At 59.1% G+C, this 24,132-nt stretch overlaps 2 protein-coding genes across 5 annotated transcripts in view; one reads left to right on the forward strand and one right to left on the reverse strand.

Moving 5' to 3' along the window:
* The window catches only part of LOC105698534, an 87,648-nt gene that overhangs the window by 14,035 nt on the left and 49,481 nt on the right, over positions 1–24,132 (reverse strand). Inside the window, exons 1-3 of one of the 3 annotated variants that reach the window (XM_012422854.1) lie at positions 13,350–13,956; positions 5,710–5,927; positions 4,775–5,489 (exon numbers count right to left, since the gene is read on the reverse strand). In XM_012422854.1, coding sequence (XP_012278277.1) covers positions 5,343–5,489; positions 5,710–5,910 — 348 coding nt within the window. In that variant the 5' untranslated portion in view covers positions 5,911–5,927; positions 13,350–13,956 and the 3' untranslated portion in view covers positions 4,775–5,342. Of the gene's footprint in view, positions 1–4,774; positions 5,490–5,709; positions 5,928–13,349; positions 13,957–24,132 lie in introns of those variants that run through there. The other 2 variants (XM_012422853.1, XM_012422855.2) reach the window with 2 other exon arrangements.
* Positions 14,254–24,132, forward strand: part of LOC105698533 (LIM domain only protein 3) — a 39,181-nt gene continuing 29,302 nt past the window's right edge. The window contains exons 1-2 of one of the 2 annotated variants that reach the window (XM_012422850.1): positions 14,254–14,567; positions 18,222–18,358. The gene's annotated coding sequence lies outside the window, so the exon portion shown is untranslated. The remainder of the gene's footprint in view (positions 14,568–18,221; positions 18,359–24,132) is intronic. The other variant, XM_012422851.1, reaches the window with a different exon arrangement.

Below are 24,132 nucleotides of genomic sequence, written 5' to 3' on the forward strand. Positions count from 1 at the left end.
TTGCGGTACCTGATGTATAATAAACTGTAAAATAATTAATGTAATAAAGCAACTTATTGAACGATAACAATGAGTACGTTTAATTACACGAATATGTCTAGCAAACCCTCTACTCGCCTATTCCTGATCCTTGAAAATCACTCGTAGATCTAAGGCACGAAACTCGGTGCCACCTCCTCGGTTGTCCTATGATCCTGTTAGAAATCGGAAATTTCAACCCTTAAAAATTTTGCTCGGGAGAAACGCCGTGCCACCTCCTCGGTTATCCTATGATCCTGTTAGAAATCGGAAATTTCAACCCCTAAAATTTTTGCTCGGGTGAAACACCGTGCCACCTCCTCGGTTGTCCTATGTTCCTGTTAGAAATCGGAAATTTCAACCCCTAAAATTTTTGCTCGGGAGAATTCCGTGCCACCTCCTCGGTTGTCCTGTGATCCTGTTCCATCTCTGGCGATTTGTAACAGGAACATAGAACAACCGAAGAGGTGGCACGGAATCCTCCCGGGCAAAAATTTTAAGGGTTGAAATTTCCGATTTCTAACAGGAACATAGGATGACCGAGGAGGTGGCACGGAATTCTCCCGGGCAAAAATTTTGGGAGTTGAAATTTCCGATTTCTACCAGGATCATAGGACAACCGAGGAGGTGGCACCGAGTTTCGTGCCTTAGATCTACGAGTGATTTTCAAGGATCAGGAATAGGCGAGTAGAGGGTTTGCTAGACATGCTCGTCTAATTAAACGTACTCATTGTTATCGTTCAATAAGTTGCTTTATTACATTAATTATTTTACAGTTTATTATACATCAGGTACCGCAAGTACGTAAGTTCTCGAACTCGTTTAGCTGTAAACGAACGTCCCACGCGGTTAAAACCATTCTGCTTCCCGAAAATTTGGGACTGGATGGTCCAACGCAAGGTCTAGATATATATGGTCAAAGATCGAAAGACGTCGGCCCGGCCAATGGGGGCTCCGGCGTCGTCCCAATCAGCGTCGCTTTGTCAGCGCGCCGCCCTGACCCTCGACGTAACCGGCATAGGGGTCCTCGTTCCTCGAGGAGCGCGGCGGTCCGAATAAAGAGGCCGCCGCGGCCGGAGGAAGCGCCATGCGGGGCGACTCGCGGAAAGCGTCGGAGACACGGCGGGGAAAATCGGAGAGAGAAGCGCGTCGCAAGTGGGCGGGCGAAGAGGAGTCCTTGGCGATCCTTAGGACGATGCCGAAGCAGTCGCCGGTCGCCGCCATCGGGGACACTCCCGAGTAATGTATCATCGTTAAAGCGCCGTAAACGACGAGTTCGCTCCGCGTCCTCCTTTCGGGCCTCGATTCCGCTTTACGGCCCGCCCTCGGCTCGTCGATTCGCCGTCGTTCGGTCCGCGACCGGATCAGCGGAGGTGGCGGAAGTCGCGACGATCGGCGGTTCGAGAAAGAAGACCTCGACCGCGACGACCCGACCGAGGCGTTTCGCCCCGCGGGGACGGGTGACTCTATTTTTTCACATTATTCGCGAGCGGAACGGAGCGGCCGGATCGAGCGAGCGTCGAGTTAAGGAACACGGGAAAGCACTTCTGGACTCCTGACGTGTCCCTCCGTTCTCGGCTCTTCCATCCTCCCAGGTGGAGGACCGGGGCCCACGGTGGAGCGCGCTCTCGAGATAATACATTAATTTTCTATTGTCATCGGCCACCCACCGGAAGACCGATCGTTTCGGGGCCGGCATCTAACGAACGGACCAACTTCGAGGTCTCGGCGCTTCGCCGTCCAATTTCCATTAAAGGCCATTTTCGACCCTTGCTCCCCGCTGGAAAGGTCGGCCCGAGGATCTCCGTTTCCGGGAAAACGATCGTAGATTCGATTCGACGCTTACGAGCGGGAAATCTCCGGAGCTCGCATCGACGCTCAAACGCGTCCGTTTCCGCGGTCTCCGAGTCGGATCCGATGTATCATAATCAGGCGGTCAGCTTACTTAATCCAGGGAGTCGCGCGCTTAAGTTAATTAGCTAATTAGTAATTTTAATCGGATGACTCATGCGCATCTCGGCAGATACAAGCAAACCCTCTTAGCGGGGGTGGCGGGACGGCCCTCCACGGCGGGGGCATGCCCGGTAGGGGCGGGGGGCCGACGCGGTCCTATTCTGAGAAAAACTCGACGTAACTGCGTCTAATTAATTTAGCGAAAAACTCCTCGAACATTTTTCATCCGCTCCGTCCGGATACTAATTCGTCGTTCGTTATAATCGGGAAGTATAACTCCAAATTGCCCCTCTTCTCCGCGCCGCGTTCCTCCCGTCGTTGACGTCGAGACGTTCGCGAGTTTAACTCCGCTTCGAGGTTAGTCCCATGAAGGGGCACAAGGAGACGTAACGCCAATGGGCGGTTCCGTGGAAAGTAACCCCGGATCTCCGATTTTCGCCGATCCAACGATACGAGCGCCACTCGCGGAGACGACTTCGGTACATGGCGTTGTATCTCCTTGTACTACTTCGGGGGCAGCCGCTTTCACGCTGAAAGCCCGAAGCCTCGCTTCTTCGGACCAGCGTCCGGTCGAGCTCGCGGTCGCGTTTTGGTCGAGCAACGGATCGAAAGAAGCGCATCGTCGACTCCGCCCGAAAGGGCACCCTCCGCGCTCGGCGAGCTCGCCACGGGGGATCGAGGTTCCCACGGGACGACCGGCTCCTCCCGCGGCCTCGCCCCTCGTCGTAAAAATAATTCGTTTACGGGGGAAGCGCCATGCCCAATTTGAGTAACGCACCAGACCCGCGCGGTCGGTGAATGCGCCCCCGTGATTGCCTAACTCGATTCGAGTCAATTTCGGGGGAATCGATTCGATGCAAATCGAACGGCGTCGATCATCGATTCGATTACTCGCGGCGAGCCGGCGGAGTTTCCGGTAGGGCCGGGGCCTCCTCCTTCGATATTAACTTTCGCTCCCGAGCGGTCCTCGCTCGGAGGCCGACCGGCGCGTTTTCCCCCCGCATTTATCGCGGGAGTCCGCCTCCGGTTTGTTTTAAGCGAGCTTAATTAGCGCTCGCCGTTAACGAGAGGGGCGGACCGATAGCCGCCGCTTCTTGGACGGCCGATGGATGCCGAACGGTGAAAGACGAGCGCGATAATGGCCCCCGAAGTGGAGAGCCTTCCACTTTTTCCCACAAAGGACTCGCGCATAAAGGCGGAGAAGAGGGCGTCTCCGAAATACCTATCGGGGGGCCCGAATGTTCTCCCCCGCGTCTTCGCGTGGCGGCGACTCGAGCGAGTTATCCGCTATTAGAAGCGGAGGGAAACGGGAGGGACGCGTACCGGGTGCACTCGTTTCCATCGGGGGGGCTTTGTCGCGTTACCGTCAAGACTATCCGCTCTCGACGGAGGAAGATGAATTTTGGAATAAAGTCCGGTCCGCGGAAGAGAATGCGGGATGCTTGCGCCGTTAATGAGGTAGGAATTAATTAACCGGGGCGCTCGGAGGGCGGAGAAGAAGGGGGAGTAATTAGGGGTCTATAATTGCGTGGAGTCAGCTAGCGGCCGGGTTCGAGGGGCAACGCCGCGTCACACCCCGCGAGCCGCCGCCGCCCGATTTCCGCTGCGGCCGGCCGGCCGCGGACCGTCTTCCTCGCTCCTCTTTCGCGCTTTTCCGGACTCGACGGGCGCGTCTACCTAGACGTCCGTCGCCGATATCTCGGCGCGCCCCCGCTGGCGTGGGCGTCTCTCCTCCGCTAACGAGGCAGATTACCGTGCCGGCCAGATAAGAAGAGACAACGGTGCGCATAGGAAATGGGTTATCGCACCGCGAGCGGTCGGTCGGGGCGATATCCTCCGGCTCGTTCCGCGTCGAAGCCGGGCGAAAAACCGGACCCGGGTCCCAGTCGGCGGTCTTTTTCCGCAGCCGAATCATCCCCGACCGAAATTCATCGCGAGAGGAAGTTAGGTTTAACGGCGGACATTGTACGAGACCGACGGACGGGCGTGCTTAATGCGAATCGTATCCGGCCGAGCGAGCGCATTCACGAGACACGTCAATTACACCGCGCGGCCGACGGGACGCGAGCGTGCGTGTGCGCGTACACGCGGGCAGAAGCGCGAGCGAGGCACGCTCCTGCGCGCTCACGCGTGCGCCGGCTCCGCTCCGGAAACGATTTGATTTTCGTCATTTTTATCATCGACTGCCCCCGTAATCGAACGCGGACGCCTCGACGGCTCGTCTCCGTCCGGGCGCCGCGGGGGGTGGCCGGGAATTCGGAGGCGCGGGGTGGCACCGGAAGCGGAAGCGTCACGGCTCCCGCCCGAGCAAAAATGGCGGCGGGGCCGGATCGAATCGGTTCGAGTCGTAGGAGGGAATCGATTCCGAACACTCGCGGAACTCGTCGCCTTCCGCTCCCGGGGCCGCGGTTCTTCTCCACACTTGCCGACCGATTAATCCCGGTAATTGACTCGGTCGCCGAGGGGAAAGAACGGGGACGTCCGTTTCTCCGCCGAGAAACGACCCGAGGTTCGAAAAAATCGAATTCCCGGACGGGTCGATCGCGCGTCCGTAGAAGATATTTATCGTTCGATCTCTCGATCGCGCGACCGACGGCCGGTGTCGCTTTAATTAGACGCGCGGCGGAATCACGGGGATAAATCTCGAGGCGTTTAGCGCGCGCGGGGGCCGGCGGGCTTAAAGGGTTAATCCCGAGCGGCTCGGCGCGTCTCTCGTCGCCGGGACGACGGGCGTCGTCGTGGGAAGCCGTGGTCGAGGGGGTCGCCGGGGAGGCGCGTGCGAGGCCGCTATCTGCGGCCCTGCACGCGCCCGGGGCCGCGCCAAATGCGTTTTTCGTTAAACGCGGCCCGATGCGCCGGGAGATAAGGGCCGATCGTGCCGGAGGGATCGCATCGTGGGGTGGCAGCCTCTATATGCCCGCCGGCAACTGCTCATTTATTAGGATTTCACGCCGTGATCCTGTTACCGCTCTCATTTTACGGGGATTATATTATTGTGCAGTCCCGTCGAGGCCGAGGCCGGCCCTCCGCGTTCCCTCGGAAACCGGGAGAAGAAAGGACACCTCCGGGTGACTTTTGCTCGAGAGTAGAACGATTTCGACGACGGTTTCCAAATGACCGATCCATTGAAAATCGAGGCACGCGTGGAGGAGGGGGTTTATTCGAGGACGATCGTCCCGTTCTTTCTCGGCGCGACGATCCTCGACTCCTGGTCGCGTTGGTCCAGATTCTCGAACGACCCGGTAAATGCGTTCTCTCGCTCTTAAACGTTATCTCTCGATGAATTGCGCGACGCCAGGGGTTCTCCCATCGAGGGTGACGAGTGTTCCCGGATGCGTTGGGGCGCTCTCGATCCGTATCCGACGTGGCGATCACTTGCGAGCTTCGTTTCGTTTGTAAAGGAGCGCGAACATTACCATATAGAACCAAAGGACCACCACGTGTTTGCAGAACGTGAAATATTTATGAAGTAATTTCGTAAAGACCCGGAGTCTGGTATCGCTCGACGACTCGACGTTCTGGAACAGAAATGGGAGAAGTGCAGGCCCTCTGGCGCGATCGCGAAGATTCGCCGCGGTGGCTCGTCCATTTTTTGCCGAACGCGTTCCGACGCCGGCGACTCCCGTTTTGCCCTGCTCGAAATCGTCCCCGACTCGGGTTCGGAACGGAACGAAGGGAAAAGTTGGGGACAAATCGAGAGTCCCGGCATAATTCCGAGGGTTGATTCGTCTCGCTCACCTCGACGAGTTCCGCTCCCAGGAAGGTGGACACCTTCTCCTCCAGGGGTGGGCCCTCCACCTCGAAGGGGCCGACCTGGCCCTTGACTCCTCGCAGCGGTATCGGCTGGTTCGCTTTGCCATCCTTGACCGTCAGGGGCCTTTTGTCCGCCGAGGTCGTCGGCGTCGAAATCGCCGAGCTCAACGCCGCGTCGCCGTCCATCCGAGGCTCGCCCTCTTCTGCAAGGGTCGGATTAACGTTTCCGATAATTTCTCCTCCCTTCCGGTATTCCTCTCGAGGGTCGAGGGGAAACGTTAAACGTTCGCGAAAAATTAATTTTGAGTCTTCGAAAAAATCAAGGTTACTTTTTTACCCAATTTTTATCCGAGGTGTCACATTTTTGTTTCCGCCGAAACTCTTTTTTATTTCCGCACTTTTTTGTCTCCGAGTACGGACGACGCGAGAATTTCGGACCGGTACGACAGGTTGACACGAATCGCGAACACCGCGATCGATCGCCGGTCGCAATTGATTCCGGTCGCTTTAAGTACGTTTCTCGAACGACTTAATTCCACGGAGGATTTATCGCTATTCAAAAAGTCGATAAATAAAGGACGCGAGGTATCGATTTCCAGCTAAACGCGGACTATTTATGACACCGATATCGAAGAGGAGTAAAAGAGCGAAGGAGAGAAGGAGCGAGAGGAGGGCGGGCAAAGTGGGGCGAAGGGAAAAGAGAAAAAGCCGGCACTACTCGCTAAGTTGTGGAAAACAACGCTTAAAATATAAAACCCCGAGAACCCTTCTCGAGGCTTTCTTCAGGGTTGGCAGTTCTTCACGGTTAACGCCCCTAATCGTATTCATTAAAGTGCTCTCAATGCTTTTACACGGTACCCACCCTCCTCCCTCTCCGCCCTCCCCTCCGCCCCTCTCTCTCCGTCTCTCGCTTTCTCCCGGCACCTTTCCTCCTTCGCGTCGACTTTTCCGCAGAGGGCTTTTAACTTGGCAACAATGCGCGGATTTATAAACCCCCTCATTGTTATCACGAGTGATCGAGGCAGCCGGGCCGACACTGGCCGAATACCAACCATCGGTTACCCCATTGTTGACCCCTTTATCTTGGAAATTCGCCTTTCGACCGGGCGCGGATTTGCTAAATGACTCGGTTTTATTGATGGATTCGTAGAAACGTCCTGACCATGCTCGGACTTGGCGCGATAAGGACCATTGTGTCCGGCTACCTTTTCACGGGAAACTTCGCGAATCACCGTCGCTCGGTTCACCTCACCGAGCGAATTCCGATCGCGCCCCGGAAGGGAGGGCAGCCGAGAGGGCCATCTCGCGTCGAGGGAAACGTCCCTCTCTCGTTTGCGGGGACGGAGGGATTCGTTAACGGACGCGAATTTATCGACGGATCAGAAAAATGCCTGAACCTCGTCCGATAAGGAGCGCTTTACCGCCGTTCCGCGGTGTAATCCCCCCGGCGAGGAAATATGGTGTCTCGTTGATAAAGCGTATTTCGATAGCGCCTACATCCGAAATAAATAGCTCGATTACCGAGATCGAACTTTCCGCGTGGACCGTGATTACTCTTGCGGCTAAGCGCTCGGGCTCGTTTATTTCATGGTCGAGAATCGGGGGCTGTTTAGACGCTCCCCCGAAAAGCCCGTAATTCCTTTTTCGGGTACTCGTCGGAAATATCGCCGACGGACAAAAAATCTCCCCATAAGGCGCGCTCGTTCGAGCGCGATCGCTTCGAATGCGTAACGACGGTATACGACGTTACCATGCGTGGAAACGAAATTAATACGAGACCCGTCGCCGACGCCGCGCACAATGACGGACCGTGAATATCCCGGTTGACTCGGCCCGTTTTCCTTCCCATGACGTCCCGCTAATCGGATCGTCCCTCCACCCGGACCGGCTCGCCCGAGCCCCCCGGTCGGGGTCGCCGCGCCCATTAACTATTCCCGCGACGAAGCGCACCAGGACCTCTCGATCGCTATCCGTTTCCGCCACCGCAAACGTTGACTCGATCCGCAAACTCGAAGAGCCGCCAAAGGCACGCGCGGGCACCCCGGAGATGAACGAGGCGCGATAGGATCGTCCCTGCATCCCCCAGGACCCGGTGCCCGCCCCTCCGGCTTCTCGATGACACCCCTCGCGCGGGGACCGCCGCCCTCGAGAGCGAGCTCGCTATTCACGCGAGCCGTAATTATTCTGCCGACCGAGTCCCACATTTTTCCCAGCTCGCGTCCCGAGGACCCGACGACCCTCGACCCCGCCCGCGATCGGAGGCGTCCCATCCCGGACGACCGGTGCATAATTCAGGAGGATCCTCGCCGACGGTCCCGGGCGGTCTCGGGCGGTCCCGGACGGCAGCCGGCACGTCCGCGTAAATAAGCGAGCCTTTTTTGTACAATATGTTGCGGGACCATTACTTAGTTGCCGCGGGGCGCGACGCCGGACGGGGGGCTCTTACCTAAATAACCACTCAGTCACTCCACGCCCGCGCCAGAAGGGGTGGGCGGCCGATACCGTTAGGTGATGTAAGAGCAACCGAGTATCCGGAAACCTCCGGCCCTCTCTCTTTCTCCCTTTTCCGCCTCGCCCCTCCCGTCCTCCGCCGTGCCGCCGAGGCGAGAACCCGTCCCACCCGCGGATTAACGAGGCCATTCCCGGATTGATTTCTCGACGGGGTCTCGGGGGACTCGCCGGGACTTTCCCTCGTCGAGGAGGGCCCGAACGCCCGGGGCCACCCTGGCGAGAGGTTCGCCTCGGACGAGGGTCGGCAGAAATCTCGGGGCACCCGGAGAAACGGACGGAGCGGTAGGCGAGGCACGTAATGGCGTGTCGGAGTTAACCGGTTGATAACCATCGGTTATAATTAACTCGGGCCAACCAGCGAACGAGCCAACCCCGGCAACCACCCGGCAACCACCCGGCCGTCCCCCCTCGGCCCTCCGCCGCGCGTTCCCGACGGCGCTCGGGCGCGGAAACCGCCGCGTCTGGAATTTCCATCTCGTCGATTCGAGACCGCGCTCGACTTCGGGGCGAAAAGCGCCCCGGCCGGTCGCGATTTTCTCACCGTGTCTCCTCCGGATAATCCCCATTGTCGGGCGACATAAGCCCATAATGGATCGGCCCGATCCGGAGCGTATACGCTGCGCGAACACGCGGCGGACCGGAGTGGCGGCCCTACCCCCGGCCCCCGGCCCCCGGCCCCCGGTGACTCCTCCGCCAGCGCCAACCCTGCCCGCCCCTGCCGGACTGCGGACTGCGGACTGCGAGAGCGGGATTTCCGAGCCGTTATGCAACTAAGCCCCCCTCGAATGCAGGCTCGGCTAAGTACGGTTAAACGAGACCCGCCCGATATTATCGCGAGATGCTATCGATGGATTTCGGCCGTCATTAGCCGTCGCGCGCACCCCAGGCGACCCGGGAACGCCGCTCGATAGGGATCTCGGCGGGAATCGATGTCTCTTCCTTTCGGGACCCCCCGCCTCGGACGGTCGATTCCCGATTTTTGACACCTCCTGCGAAACCGGCGGCTCCCTTGGGAACGAGGTTCCGGGCACTCTCCTCGGAGAGCGAAACGAAGAGGTCCGATCCCAATCACTTTTCCGCCGGGCCGATCCACTAATTCCCGCTAAGCGGGACAAATGTTTTCGTGGGTAGCGGATGGCGTCGGCGCCGGGGTGCGCAATCATCGCTAAGTCTTTTAATTTCCTATATCGGGGGTGGCTCGCGCGCGAGGGTTGCACGCGGGTGGTAATTGGCTGTCAGGGCTTCCCAGTCCTACCGGCCGACCGACCGACCAACAACCCCGAGAGATTGGTATCGCTTATAATTAACTTCTCCGTGCCACGAAGTCGCCGTTTCCATCGGCGTCGCGGAGAAGAGGGGCCGCGCGTCGGCGCGATCGCGGCCGTCGTCCCCTCCTCGAGGAAACGCGAGCTCTTTCCCGCGGCGGACGCGATCGCCTCCGCCGGGAGAATCCTCGACTTTTAAGGCGCTACGATAGAGTCCTTCCCGTGTATCAAAAAGTAGAAAACTTTTCTCCAAACTGGGCACAGCGAAGAAGTTGAAATTTTAACTCGTGATCACGGAGGTCCCAAGGTCTTGAAACTCACAAAATTTCGTTTTTCGAAAAATAATCACATTCCGCGAGTTTCAAGATCTTCGTCAGGACCCGCCGAAAAATTTCGGATTACTCGGTGCACCCGGTTTGCAGAGGTTTTATACACATTTCGACTCTTTGATACGTATATGTGACTTTCGTAACACCTTAAGGGGTTGGCCGTTTAAGCGATTCCCGCGGCTCCACGAAGACTTCTCCCGAGTCCGGAAGAAGCGGCAAGGGGGTCCACGTCGCGACGTTCGGGGAAGGACGTCCTCCCTTTCCTCCACCTGGCCGGGTGCAGCGCGCGGAGTCACCCGGGGAAGCTCCGACAAGTGGCGTCCGGACGCGCCTCCCGAGTCCCTGCCGAGGGCGCGGCTCGAAACGTATCCACTTTGCGGGGAATCCTTAACTTTTAAAAAGCCTACTATTTGAGCGACTCCGCGATAGGGCGGAGTGCTCGAGGAGTCGGGCCGAAGGGGGAAGGAATCGCGGAGAGGGAGGATCTTGCGGGCGCAGGATCGCGGTCGCCCCGCGTGCGGCGGGAGAGAGCGCGACAGCGGCGCGAAGAAAAGCTCTTTGAGGGCGAAGGATGCGGAGGCTGCGGAGGCTCCGCGCGGGTCGAGGGGTCGCCGAGGGACCGGGAGGGGCCGCGCCGCCCCGCGCCGCGGCGGAGGGAGGTCCTCTGAAGTCTAAGTAACATCCATTTCCACCCCTCGCCCCGTCACCCACCCCTTTTACTTTGCTTTACCTTCCTATACTTTACTTACTACCTCTGCCCACTTTTTATTTGCAATCCTACTTCTTTCCGGGGCTCGCACCTCTCCCCCAGTGGTTCTCCGTCCATCTCCTCGAATAATTTTCCTGATTTTCCGGATCCGTTTCTCGATCGAAAGACGGAAATTTCCACTTTCGCGACGCGACGCCTCGGACCCTCGATTTTCGGCATCGAGACCATCGATCGTCCGATCGATCCGACGAGACGTTCCGGAGAGGCCGGCGGTCGGAAGCGGACGGAAGCGGAGGTGCGAGTCAGCGAACGGCGGACGACGCCGGTAAATTTCGCTGGCAAAGCCGGCGGGCGACGCGGGGCATATCGGTAGCCCTCTTGGTAACTAGTTTCCGTGCGGGTCGCTCCAATTAACGTTTCCACGTACGGCACCTCGGCGAGCCGACCGACTCCTTCGCGCGGCCGCGCCGCGCGGCCTTACCCCTCGCGGAAACTTATAATTGCGAAAGGAGCCGGCAATTATAATTGCGCGCGGTCCGCCCGCAGCCGTAATTATCCCAAAAACCGTCCCGACCGTAACGAGGAGCGGCGAGAACCCTCTTGGACTCGAATCGGGACTTCCGTCTCCGAGGGAAGGAAGATCCGCCGTCTCATTCGGCGTTTGCTCTCCTTCGCGGGCTCCTCGTTACGGTTCCCAGCAACCTCCGCCCGGTCGCGATCTCGTCGATCGTCGTCGAGAATCTCGGGAACCTCGGGAACCTCGGGAACCTCGGGAATCCAGAGAACGAGCACGATCGCGCCGAGGTCGCCTCGACTCGCCAGGGAAGGGCGCTTCCTCCGCGTCCGCGTCTACTCGGCGGCAAATCGATTATTTAAATGCGCCGCGCGCTCGCGGAGTACTCGGGCACACAAAGAACGGCGCGCGAGGGGTCGACCGAGGGGTCGACCGAGGGGCCGACCGAGGGGCCGACCCAGGGGCCGGGGCGGGCGGCGAGGAGAGAGCCAAGACTCCGGCCAATTAAGCGCAGGAAATTAGAGTTTTAATTACGTAGTCATTCAGAAAATTACATCGGGGCCGCGAAGGAGGCGTCGCGACGCCGATCGGCCGTCGAGACGTTCTTCCGCGAGTCCCCGAATCGATGCCGCGCCGATCCGCTCGCGGGTCGGAGAGCGACGCGCGGAACCGACGCCGGACGGGTTAAATCTAATTACATGGTCCGGGACGGCTGCCCGATGGGCGCTCGTCGACTCCCGATTAGCCCGGCGGTCGTTCCGCGCGTCCCTGCCCGCTCGCGGCGGACGCGAGTCCTTCCCGCGAATCCGGCCGCGTTCCGGCCGCGTTCCGGACCCTCTCGATCGATCGCGGCACCTCGGGAGAACGAGCCAAGACGCATTCGCTAATTGTCTCGCACCTGCCGAAGCCCGCGTCGGGAGTTCCCGGGATTCCTGGGGGAGCGAGCGAGCGCGACGCGGGCGCGGGGGGAGGGGACGGCGGAGGGTGATAAAGCGAAAAAGAAGCGCGACGAAACGAGCGAAACACAGGAAAGCGTTCCGCAGGCTCATTCGCAGCGTGCATTAACGAGCGACGGGGAGAACGGCTCCGAGTCGCGCAGGTGGGGCGGGGAGCGACCGAGGGGAAAAAATCGTCCCCCGGCATAATGGAGAGCGTTAATTCTCCAAATGAAAACGAGACATCCATCTTTGGCGAAGCGCTCGGTGCGCATTAGAGTAATGAATTAATTTCCATCCGAGGTTCCTCTCCTCTCGCCGCGAGTTTCGACCCCGGTTTCTCGATCGTCCGGCGGCAAACAGTCGCCGACTCGCGGTTCTTTCCGCCGCGGGAAGGGGGACGCTTTCGGTCGGCCCGAAGGGACCCGGCTCGAAATCCAGAAGGCTCGTTAACATATTCATGGGATTATGGGGACAATTAATCCTTTGAGGGACAGTTTAATTACAGAAGCGATTAAACATCTTAACATATAAACGCACTCGACTCCGAAGGCATGCGAAACGCGAGGTGGCAGTGCGCGGCTTCCAATTAACATACTAATAACGCGTTGCCGCCGCGGCTCGGCTCGACTCGGCTCGGCTCGGCTCGGCTCGGATCGAGTTCGCGTTCCCGTAAACCCGAGTTTACGCGAGACTTCGTCGTCGCGATCCGTCTCGACTCGAAAGAGCACCGCGTTTATCTTAACGCGTTTAACGTTCAAATATTTATTAAATTTTTTTCCAAACCGGTTCATCGAATAATTTGAGACTTTAACCCGTGATCGCGGAAGGGCTAACGAAGGACTCGAAACTAGCGAGATTTCATTTTTCGTCCGGCCCGAAGAAGAATAAAAAAATTCTTTTCTAAATGAAATTTTGTGAGTTTTTAGGCCTTTATTGGAACCTCCGTAATCACGGGTTAAAGATTAAAACGAGTCGGAGCGTCCAGTTTGGTAAATATTTTGACGGTTAGAAGCATATGGAATGTTGCTCGGGAGCGAACGAGCGCGTTCCGTGGCCGAGACGTCGGGTTTAACGAGATTCTAACATTGTAAGAATTCGATTTTGGCCGCGGCGCTTCGCGTCGGCGCGAGTCGTCCGCTCGCCGCCAAATAGCGCGCGACGGAATTAACGCGAGCGGGATTCGATTAATACGCCTCGCACTGGCCGCAAATATCTCGGGGCGGAGGGCACCCCGAAAACCGGGGGCTCGTCGCGCCTCGTTCGATCAGCCGCTCGGAATGCTCGGGCCATTAACGCAATTCCGCTCGTCCCTCGCTGCGGGCCGAGCGGAAGGGACGCGGAGGTGGGAGATAGAATTACCTTTCGAAGTCCTCCGGCGAGATGCGGAGATTTCGTGACGATCGGGTCCGGAGACGTCGAAGGCTCGATCCGTGTGGTTCGCCGAAAAACAATGCGACGGCGGCGCGACTAACGGCTCTCGGAGGACAAAAGACGGGACACGCCCTTTTCCGAAAAATTCGTCGAAGCCGTTGCGTCGGTTACGGCGGTCCGACGATCCGGCGTTCAATTCCTGGCGAAGTTTCTGGAAGATTGGACGGAGACCGGAACCACTCGAGACGGTGCATCCGTGGAATGCTCAGGTGGAATCGTCCCTCCGTATATTTCTGACCCATCCGACTCGGTTGCCCACTTCCATTGCATGTTTCCGGCTCGCGACGTGTTCCCATCTCCGACCGAGTTAATCTTCCTCTTGGACGAGAGAGGTTAGTCACTTGTCGTCCGTCGCTGGGAATTGTCGAGAAACGGATGTATTTGGCCTCGAGTCCGCGGGCGAGCGGCTCTCCGCGCCGGTTTCGGCCGCTATCCTTCCTCTTCGTTCGCGATATCGCGCCGATCGGGAAAAATGGCGCTTCGTTAACGATAAAATCATCTCGACTCCTGCGGCCTCGAGAACGGAAGGGTTCCTTTCGGTTTCCGCGAACGAGGCGGCAACCGCCGGTAAACTGCCGAAAAGAAGAACGTTCGAGAAACGAGGGCGTCGCGCCGAACTCGAAAACGGAAAATCGCCGACGGTCGATCGGTCGACTCCGGACTCGGTCGACCTCGAGATCGTTCCCGTCCGATCGGAATCGGGCCGAGTCGTCGGCCCTTCCCCGCCGCGCTCCCACCCCTCCCCACGGCGCACGCGCCGCGCTTCGAGTGACGTCACGGCCGGAGTGCGCCGTCGGTTGGCGCGCTCATTCCGAGTCGGACCGCCGCCACGGTCGCACGTCCATCGCGCACCTCGCCGGCCCCCCGCGAACTCGTCCACCCAGCCTCGCGCCGCGCGATGCCGACGCGAGTCCTGTCCCGACAGGCAGCGAGCGCGCAGTGACTCGAGCGCGGACCACGTGACCGCGAGTGCCGGTGCCACCTGCGAGTGACGGTGACCTTGGCGCTCCGTGGCGCCTCTTCGGCTGCGCCCGCCCCGGCAGGTAGAGGAGGACGTCGCCGCCCGTCGCAGCCCGTCGCAACTCGTCGCAGCCCGGAGGATGGGACCGGTGCGCGCGCGCTAGCCGCGCAGCGTCTCCTGGAAAGGTACTGGCATCGAATTTCGTTTCGACGACGGTCGGAGGACTCACCGCGGCAATTTCGGAAAATCGATGTCCCGGGGTGGATTACGCTCCACCGGGCTCCGCGCGGTTAATCGAATCCGCCGACGCGACTGCGAGGGACCGACGGGACGCGACGCAATCTTCTCGCGACCCTTCCCCCTCCCCTGGAAGCGGTTTCGATTACGGGAGCGAAGTCTCGCGGTCCTTTCCGCCGGCTGCCGGTGTCTTTCGACCCGACCGCGGTAGTTCTCGCGATCGGGCTAATTCGGGCGGAATTCGTTTCCACTCTCCGGTCGAGGGCGCGACGAGACCGTTTAAAGTTCCTCGAGAGCGGACGATGGCGTTAAAGCGCGAGGTCCGAGTCGTGGCATAAAATGGGCCGGGACGGGATCGTCGGCGTAAAATTGAATTCCGCCGAACGACCGGCGAACGACCGGCGAACGACCGGCGAACGACTCCGGCACGGCGAGTTAAATCTACGCGCAACGACGCAGCGCGGGGCGCGTCGGACGTTTTCGAGACGAGAGCAGCACAATTAGGCGTTTACGTAAGGGCGGCGCGCTAATGCGCCCGGCGAAGTCTCGCAATTAGGACCGCCTTAATTGCCTCGGCGAGCGATGACCGTTGTAATTGCCTCGCAAAGGTAAAGCGGCCCGCGGCCGGCGTCGCCCGAGTCGCCGTTCGGCCGATCCTAATGACCCAAGGCCACCCCGTAATTAACGTATTTTAATTTATCGTCAAACCGTTAATTGCGCCGGCCGGCCGGGGAGGGGGGGGGGGGGGCGTCGACGCCGGGAACAAAGTCCCGCGTCCCGAGATCTCCCATCGACGCGTTATAAAGCGCCGGGGCACGGGAGAAATTATCAGAGCGCGATAAAGGCCGCTTTGCCTTTTACCGATCTCCGGTATTGCCCCGTCCCTCGCCCTCCTTCCTCTCTCCGTTTCACGGCGAACTAATTGACCCGGGCCCCGAGTGCAATTTCGCGGATTAATTCGTCATGAATCGACGCGCTCGCTGGGAAATCGGTCGAGTGGCCCCCTGCCCCCGTTTCCCCTCCTCCTCCCTCCCCGGCCCCGGCGGGAGCCGTATCGCTCGGTCGAAGCCTTGATTAGAATCCGATTGTGATTCCAATTAACGAAGCGATCCGGCGTCTTCCCCGGGGCGGACGGCACCCCCGGGAGGGGGTTAATCAGCGTTTCCAAGGCGCGCCGCCCCCGGAATCGGTTTCTTCCTCGGCGGAAGTCGATCTCTCGGCCGGAAGCGGACCCAGGCGATCCCCCAAATGAAATCCCGAAATTAAAGCCGTATATTAACCCCGCGGCGTCTCCTAAATTAAAAAACAACATTTTACGGCGGAGCCGAGGCCATCCGAGGAACCGGCTATAACCTTATACGCCGCGCCCAGGGTTACCGGACGCTACCGCCGTTCTATTGTCCGTAAATTGCGTTTTTAAATTCGTCGGGGGTTGGGGCGCGTGGCCCGGCCGGCGCGCTTCCGAACCCTCGACGGCCGACGGCCGACGGCGCGCCGACGCGCCGAGCTCGTGTCTTGGCGGCGGCGCGGGATCGCGAATTAGGAACCGAGGAGACTCGCGGGGGCGATCGTCGGGGAGAACGGGCGGAGCGACCCGGCCGACGAGGTTCGGAAATGCGCGAGTCGCATCGGGTAAGGGTGTATAATGGAAGTTGAAATTGGTTGGGCCTGTCCCGCCTGGGCAAGCACCCGTACGAGCTATCGAGGGAAACGCATTCCATGCCGAAATTGCTTCGCACTGCGATCCAACGGGATACAAGGTTCTGGTTTGAGGTTAGGTTTCCGCGTCAAAAAATACGCGGCTAAGCTGACGCGCGAGGCGTTGATTAAAACCGCCCTTCCTCCGCGCGCGCGTGCGCTTTGCCGAGGGAGAGAGACGCGCGATCGGCGGAGGGAGCGAGAGGAGCGGGTGGGGGTGGGCCAAGGCGTTGCTTGCTTAATTACTAAAAGCTAATCAATTCCAGAGGAAGTAAAGTTTAAATTGCAAACTAAAGTATAGCTTCCCGACGTAACCTGCAAAGCGATATTACCGCTCGCTGCATTCTGCAATTAGCCCCGGTAAATCATTGAAAACAAATTATGGACGCGGCCGGCGCGCGGCACGGGGGTGGAACCGGGGTGGAACCGGGGTGGAACCGGGGTGGAACCGGGGGGAACGGGCACGAGGGCGGCTCGCTCGCCGCTTATGAAAATCGATTCCCTCCCCGTTAAAGGGTCGAAATCCTCGCGATTTTCATCAACTCGGCCCCGTAGCGAGCGGCCGCTACTTTTCGCGTGATTCGGCCTCTCTCGCTGATTGCGGATTTAGCCGGTTCCTTCCTTGTCGCGGCGGCTCCTCCGCAGGGACCGAATCCCGGATCGATGGGAAACGCTCACCGGCGCGCCCGTTGTTCCTCGGGCGCGTCTACGTCGCCCGAATTTTTCTCCGGCCGATCTGCGCGCGATTAGCCGACTTTTGGGCCGCGTCCGAATTTCTAGTTAAGACGTCCAAGCGGACTTCCGTCATCGTTGCCGCGTAATTTCTCGTTCTCGCGTTGGCCCGTTCAATTATCATCCGACCGAATGGCAGCTCGAAACTCGTTCGGCCAATACCGGGGACCGATCGGTGCGTCGGAAATCCGATACTTTACGACCGCCACCACAAAATGTCCGGGTCGAATGCCTCCAGTCTCCTTTGAATCCCGTCCTCTTTCGTTTACTCGCGGGACCGTGCCTTTAAGAAAAATGTACGGGGTTAAACGTTCACCCACCGGATTCCGGACGAGAGGATTTCGAATTCTATCGCGGTATTAATTTCGGTACGACGGCATTTCAACGGACCAAGATGGCCGTCTCGCGGGGGGTCCGTTTCCGTCGCACCATCTGCCAGGAGAGCGCTCCGACGAAACAAGCGATAAAATCGATGTCGTTACCGTGCGATTCAATTCGCAAGACGCATTGCACAATTTCACATACAATTTTACGGGAGAACGGTCAGGACTCCTATTTACTTCATAGGTCTCTTAAATCCCCTGAAACGCCGTTGTACAATAATATCGCCCCGAGATCGATGCGTCCTCTTTCCTTCTCGCCCTCCCCGCTCGCTGGAAATAGAGAGTCGCGAGCCACGGGGGCAACGTACCCCTCGGACGATCGCGGAAAGTAGGATTTTTTTTTTTTCTATCGATATTTAAGAAAAAGAGGGCGGCCGCTCGATCGGTATCTCGGGGAAGACGTCGTTAAAACCGATGCCTCTCTTCCTTGCGGAATTTTGGAGAAGACGGCGGGGGTCAGGGACGCGAGCCGAGCGGGGGCGGTCGGAAGGGGACAGCCGTGCCAACCGCGGCGGTGGCTGCCTCTAATGTGATTGGTTTACTGCCCCCGGAGAAGCCAAGACTTATACCCCGGCAAAATGGAATTAGTTTTTCGCAATTTCGAGCAGTCCATCGTTCTAAGTGGGTCGACGGCGGCCGGATACATTATTTTCGTCGGTCCGAAAGCGGTCCGATCGATCGAGTAGTCCGGTTTCTCGTTCCCCGTTGGACGCCGCGCGAGATGTCGGCTCCCGGTCGTTCCCGTCGTTCCCGAGAAACGGCTCATTTACCGAGATTCTTCGGTTTCAGGAATAGTCGAGGAGCACCGATCGCGATCACCGCCGGAGTGCCGGCGAAATATGTGCACGCGCCGCCCCTGCCCGCGCGCATCCATTGTGGCCCCACGTGGCGCAAAGCCGCCTGTTTTTGCCCATCCGATTAATACCGTGAGTAATTAAATTTTAATCCGAGTCATCGACGCGTGGCGAATATATCGAGTCGATCCGATTCCGGCGAGGGGCGGGCGGGGGACGCGGCTCGTGCGTTAAATCGAATTAGAAGCGCAGATCCTACGTTACTTTATTTCGAATCGCCCGCTTCTTGCTCGAGGATGCCCCGTGAATTTTAACCATCGGAATCGACGAATCGAGAGCACCCCGTCCGCGTTTAAGCCGCAAAAGTTCCGCGGTAGATCTGGCCGAAGTCTTGCCTCCGAGCCTTACGCGGCCGTCGATTCCGCCGGCACTTAACCTCCGACGATTACGCCGCGTCCATATTTAGCGGCGGCATATTTACGCTGGATCGGCCGGTAAAGCGCGCACGAAAGTATCCGCGTCTCTCCCGCCCTTTGCCGTCCCCTCCTCCCCGCATTACGTGACGTTCGTTTATCGATGATAACGGTGTTAACAAGTTTGTTAGTCAGTCGCGACGCGCTAATGAAACGGAAGAGGGTGGAGGGGGCGAGGAGGGAGGAGCGGAAGGTTATCGATCTAATATCGACGCGTTAATTTGCGCGCGGCGCGCGCGAGCCGGAGCGGCGTTGCATGCGCGAGGGCAATTAAAAGACGCCCCGAGAAACTCGTTTTAAACTCGCTGCGAGGACTAGGCCAATCGGATCGATCCTCCTCCGACCCTCGAGATTTGCGCGCTTCCGGGGGGATTTCGACCTCGAAATTTGGGCGAAGAAGGAAAAGAAAATAATCGGGGAAACGGAGGCGACCGGATCGGCGCCCCGACGCCCCTCCGATCGACTCGAAGCGATCGATCGAGCGCGCGCGGCGCGACCCGGGAGCCCGAGAGGGGAGGCGCGAGGAACTCGCCGAGAAGTTTACGCTGTTAAAAATTTATAGGTTAGATGGATCTCCCTCCCCATATCCCGTCGGCAGGCTAGTCCGCCGTATATACCTTTACGAAAGTAATATCAATTTCAGTAAATGGAAAAAGTATCAAGATGCCGGCCGTCCCCGCCCCACCCCGCCTCGCCTCCGCCCCCCGAGCCTCCGCCCGACCGATCCGGGACGCCGGACGCCGGACGCGATCGGCGAATTTATCGACCGATTGGCGTCGCGCGACGGAATTAGCGAAACCAAGGTCCGTCTTGATCTGGCCCCCCGTGGGATCGAGGATCGCCGAGAATTACTTTGCGGAATCGGCCGGGCCGAGTCCTGCCTCGTTAGAGCCGCGCGCGGCCGGCGGCCGGTTGCCGGCCCCGATCGCGGAGTGCGGGGTGCGGCGCGTTTCAGGGGAATTGGATTTTTAATCGGCGCTCACTCGCCGGAAAATAGCCACTTCGCCCTCGCCACGGCGCGTCTATAAATGCCCGACCACTTGTTTCCGGGCGCGGAGCCGGAATCCGGGAGCGGACGCCGTCGTCGCGACGCTCCGCCGGTCGATCGCGGGAGGAGCTCCCTCGGCGCCCCGGCGGGCGGCAAGGGAGACGTCCGACGCGAAGGGATCGAAGATCGATTTCGCCCGGAGAAAGGAGAAAGGAGTCTCTCTCTCTCTCTCTCTCGCGTGCGCTTTCGCTCCACCCGACCCCAACGACGCCCGCCCCGCCGAGCGACGCGTAAATAAATAGACCGCACGGCCGTCCCATTTGCTAGATTAGAATCAAATATAATTTTCCGTCGCGATCGCCCTCTAATATCGGCCGGTGTCGTCGGGAGAGCCGACAATGCCGGGACGCCCTCCAGGACGGCGTTCGTTAATTAGAAACTCCCGGCATTTCGAGGCCGCCCGAGGATCTTGCACACCGGGTGGCCGCGAATCTCCGTCCGGCTCTTTCGACCAGACGGTCGCGATTTCGGTGCTTACCGGTTCGCTCGTTCCGCTTTAAAGGGAAACGACGTTTATTCCCCGAATCCGCTCGCGAGGACAAAGACACTTTGGGTCGCGCGGCGCGATGCGACGCAAAATGTCCCGCGGCGCGTCGAACGAATACCCGACTCCTGAATTACGGGGGACGGGGGGGGGGGGGGAAATGTTGCAGAAATAAAGTGGCGCGAGCTCGAATTCCCCGGCGTGGCTTTGGCGCGCGGGTTCCGATGGGTACTTTTTTTTTTTTCTTTAACGGCCGGTCAAAATAACCGTTCAACGATTTCGGATCCTTCGCGGAGGAAAATCGGCGAAAAGTTCGAGCCGGACGAGCGGGAAATAATCCGCGAGGTCGCGCGACTCGCGGCGAGGGGCTGCGGGGCGCGGAGAAGACATTTTATCGGGGGAGTTTTTCTTCGATACTCGCGGAGCGCGTCGGCTCGCTTTCTCGTTAAAGGAATTCTTAGGTTTAATTAAAATTTCCCGAACGGAAGTAAAAAGTAATTATAAAATTTTATTATGGGTTATTTTATTGCCGGTCCGGGGAGACGCGGCGCCGGGGCCGCGGGGCGGTCGCGGCCTCGCGAGATTAAGCGATAAATTGTTTTTACTAATTTTCTAATTACCAACTCCCCGTTCCGTTTTTCTCTCCCCCCTTTTCGCCCGCCGTCACGCTAGCCGGGCGTCGGACTCGAACGATCCAACTCCGCGACGCCCGCCAACTTTCCGCAAAGTGGACTCTCGCCTCCCGTTCTTTACCTTCCGCTACTTTGCTCCCTTTTTCGCGCTCCTCTTCTTGCCCCGAGCGAGCGATGTCGTCGTCGCGGAAGGCCCCCGACGCCCCGGACTCGAAAACGCGGCGGTCCGGTCGAAGGTGCGAGTCGACCGAACCGAGAAGTGCTCGACGAGGCTAACGCAACGGCGCCCAACGGCCAGGGCACGGGTAAACGACCCGGGGCACTTTTTCCTTGCCATTTGTTCGAGCGACGACCGTATGTTCGACTTTCGAGATCGCCCGGCCGCGTGGACTTATGTAAATCGGGGTACACGGACCGAGGTGGAACGGTCGCCATATGGGAAGGGGAACGCCCTTAACCTTCGAGTTTGGCGATTCCGAAGGCACTCCGAGATCGCCTCGGAGGGGAACGATCGGCGCGCGTCCACCGGGACGATGATAATCCCCGTTGACGTCGGCGCCCGACTAAAAGCAATATCGCCGTCACGCCGCGATTATTATGAGAGGGTAATCGGATTATCGATCACGCGGGGAGATTGAAAAAGCCGTATCCATCCGATTACGGCGGAATCGTATCGGAATCCGGGCGCACCGTCCACCCGCTCACTTATCGAAACGATTAGCGCCTCGTCGCGTTAACGGCGACGAGCCTTTCGTTACCCCCCGCCGTGTATCGAGGATCGCGACCCCCGGTCGCTTCTCCGAAGTGTCCCAAAATCGTCGAGCGTCGACGGAAGGTAAAGTCAATTTCGGCGTCGGCGCGATACGGTTAATTTCGCCGAACGGAACGACGGCGCCCCGTGCGAGATTCGGCCAACTCGCGAACTAATTTCCTCGCGAAATTAATCCGCCCGAAAGACCCGGCGGCTCCTGAAATAACGAGCACGAGGGGGCCCATTCGCCGAGGATCGAAAGAGAACCGGCCGATCGCGCGTTGTCCTTGGAGCGATTTCAATACCCTCGGATCTTATCATCGCGCGAGCGCCGATTAATGGGAGAAATAATGACGCGTTCGCGATTCCGTTACGAGCGCCGATAAACGACGCGGGTCGAAAGGGTTTCGAGCAAATCCCACGGATAGGGAGCGGGCGTTACCCGTCGTAAACGTGGACGGAGGACGTAACGACGCCGTCGAGCCAAATCCACCTTTTCGCGCTAGCGCCGGAATTCCGAGCTAATCATTCCGAGTAATTCCGACGACTCTTTCCGGGCGATGGGCGGTTTATCGGCGATTTTATGGATACCGGTGCCGCGTAAACAGCGGCCGCGTCTACCGGTGCATTAGCGTTTCCTTCGTCGTCGATAATTTCGGGGACGCTGACTTACCGGCGACGCGGACGCCGCATCGGACGACCACTTAACGCGATGGCATCGCTCCAAATTGCTCCCAGCTGTACCCTAGTAACTTAGCCGATCGCGAGGAATAACCGAAAGCGCGGACGGAGGAAACGACGACGCCGATCGGCCGCGATTCGCTCGTTACGCGCGGCCCGAGCGGCTAAGCCCTAATAACGGCCCGCAATTAGGATACGCAAAGTTTACCTTGCTCGAGTCCGAGTCCGGGGCTTTGGCCGCGTTCCGCGATAAAAGCGGAGGGAGAGGGGTCGGAAAACGTCGGCGGTCCGGGTTTTCGTTGGCGTCGTTCGACTTAACGAGCGAGCCGCGCGTTTATCCGCTCCCGTGGATAAATATTAAACGGCCAATCGGCGTCCACCGCGCGGTCGTTATTATATCGATTGGCCCGCGGCGGCAAAGCGCCGCGGCAATGAGTTAATACGTGCAGAAGCTAATTTGCAATGCTATTACGGCGTATTATCGAATGCTCCGTTCCGCGAGGCGTCGCCCGAGGCCCGAAACGACGCTTTTTCCGATCGTTGCCCGCGCCGCCGATTATCTCGGCGTTGGCGCGGAACGCCGCGGGAGGAAGACGCGACCGAGCGGATTAGCCGGGGCGACGCGACTTCCGGGGATGTCGATGGGACGTGGAACTCAATTTTCGGCTCCTCATTCGGAAAACATAACCTACTTCGGCTCGGTATTTACGGGTTCCATTAGGAAACTGTCAGCCGGTGATCCCGCTGCGTGGAGCCGTATCGCGCGAGTACGATCGAACGGGGAGACCCGGCGCCTCGCTCGAGGACCGGCTTATGCGCCGCCAACGAAACCACCCTCTCCGTGCCCCCGGAGCCAATAGTTGTAAATTGCGGAGTCTTCTTTCCCTCGAAGGAGGCCTCGCCGATCTCCTCGCATCCGGCCGGCGTATTTTATTTCCGGCGGACGTGACCGATCTCCCGGCAAAGGTCGACTCGGGTTTTCGCGAACGGAACGTTTCGCCGCAGCGAATCGGAGAGGACCGCCCGCCGGATAGCGGAAGAGGAAGTCGAATCGAAAATTTGAAAAAGCACGATAAATCGCGGATCTCGCGCGCCTCGTCCCCTCCGGGCGCGGCGGCCACTCTCGGGTCGACCGTGCCTCCCACCGTGTCAAACAATGTTTTCCAATCAACTTTATTCGAAACGGGGAACACCGATCGGCAGTTACCTCGTTCCATTACCGAATTTAATATAAAAAAGAGCACTTGGCCCAGCTAGCCCCACCGTCGCGCCCCTCGCCCCGAGTGTCGTAGGGGTTTGCCCTCTCGACTCCCTTCCGAGTCGCCGCTCGACGCGCGACCGAACTTCGGGGGATTCCCCTTTCCTCCTCCTCACGGTTTTAATCGAGTCGATTTAAAACGCGACGAGACGTCGGAGGGTTCGCGTTTTCCCGAGGCGTTTGGGTTTCCGCGGTCGCGGGACCCCCTTGAAACGGATTCGAGTTCGTCCTCCCGACTCCTCGAGTCGATCCTTCCGCGATCCCGTTAACCCCCCTCGGCCGTGCTCTCCGTCCCTTGTCACGTGGAACGACGTCGCGACGCGAAAAGATTTCTATCCGTCCCCGTGGCGATACGGTCGCGTCGATACCGCCGAAACGTGCCCACGGTGCCCGGAAAACGAGGTTTCCGTTTGCTCTCGTCGGCTCGGGAGTCTTCCGCGGTCGCGGTGTTCCTAACGACGTCGACCGCGGTTTTCCGCAACCGTCGCTCTCGGCCGATTCGGCCGAAAGACGAGGGAACGCATGGACGGGAAATTCGCCAAGGATGCGGAATTTTTGCATCGGCTCGACCGGACCGAG

The sequence above is a fragment of the Orussus abietinus genome, unplaced genomic scaffold, assembly GCF_000612105.2.
Source record: "Orussus abietinus isolate OABI.00-Male unplaced genomic scaffold, Oabi_2.0 scaffold58, whole genome shotgun sequence".
NCBI lineage: Eukaryota > Metazoa > Arthropoda > Insecta > Hymenoptera > Orussidae > Orussus > Orussus abietinus.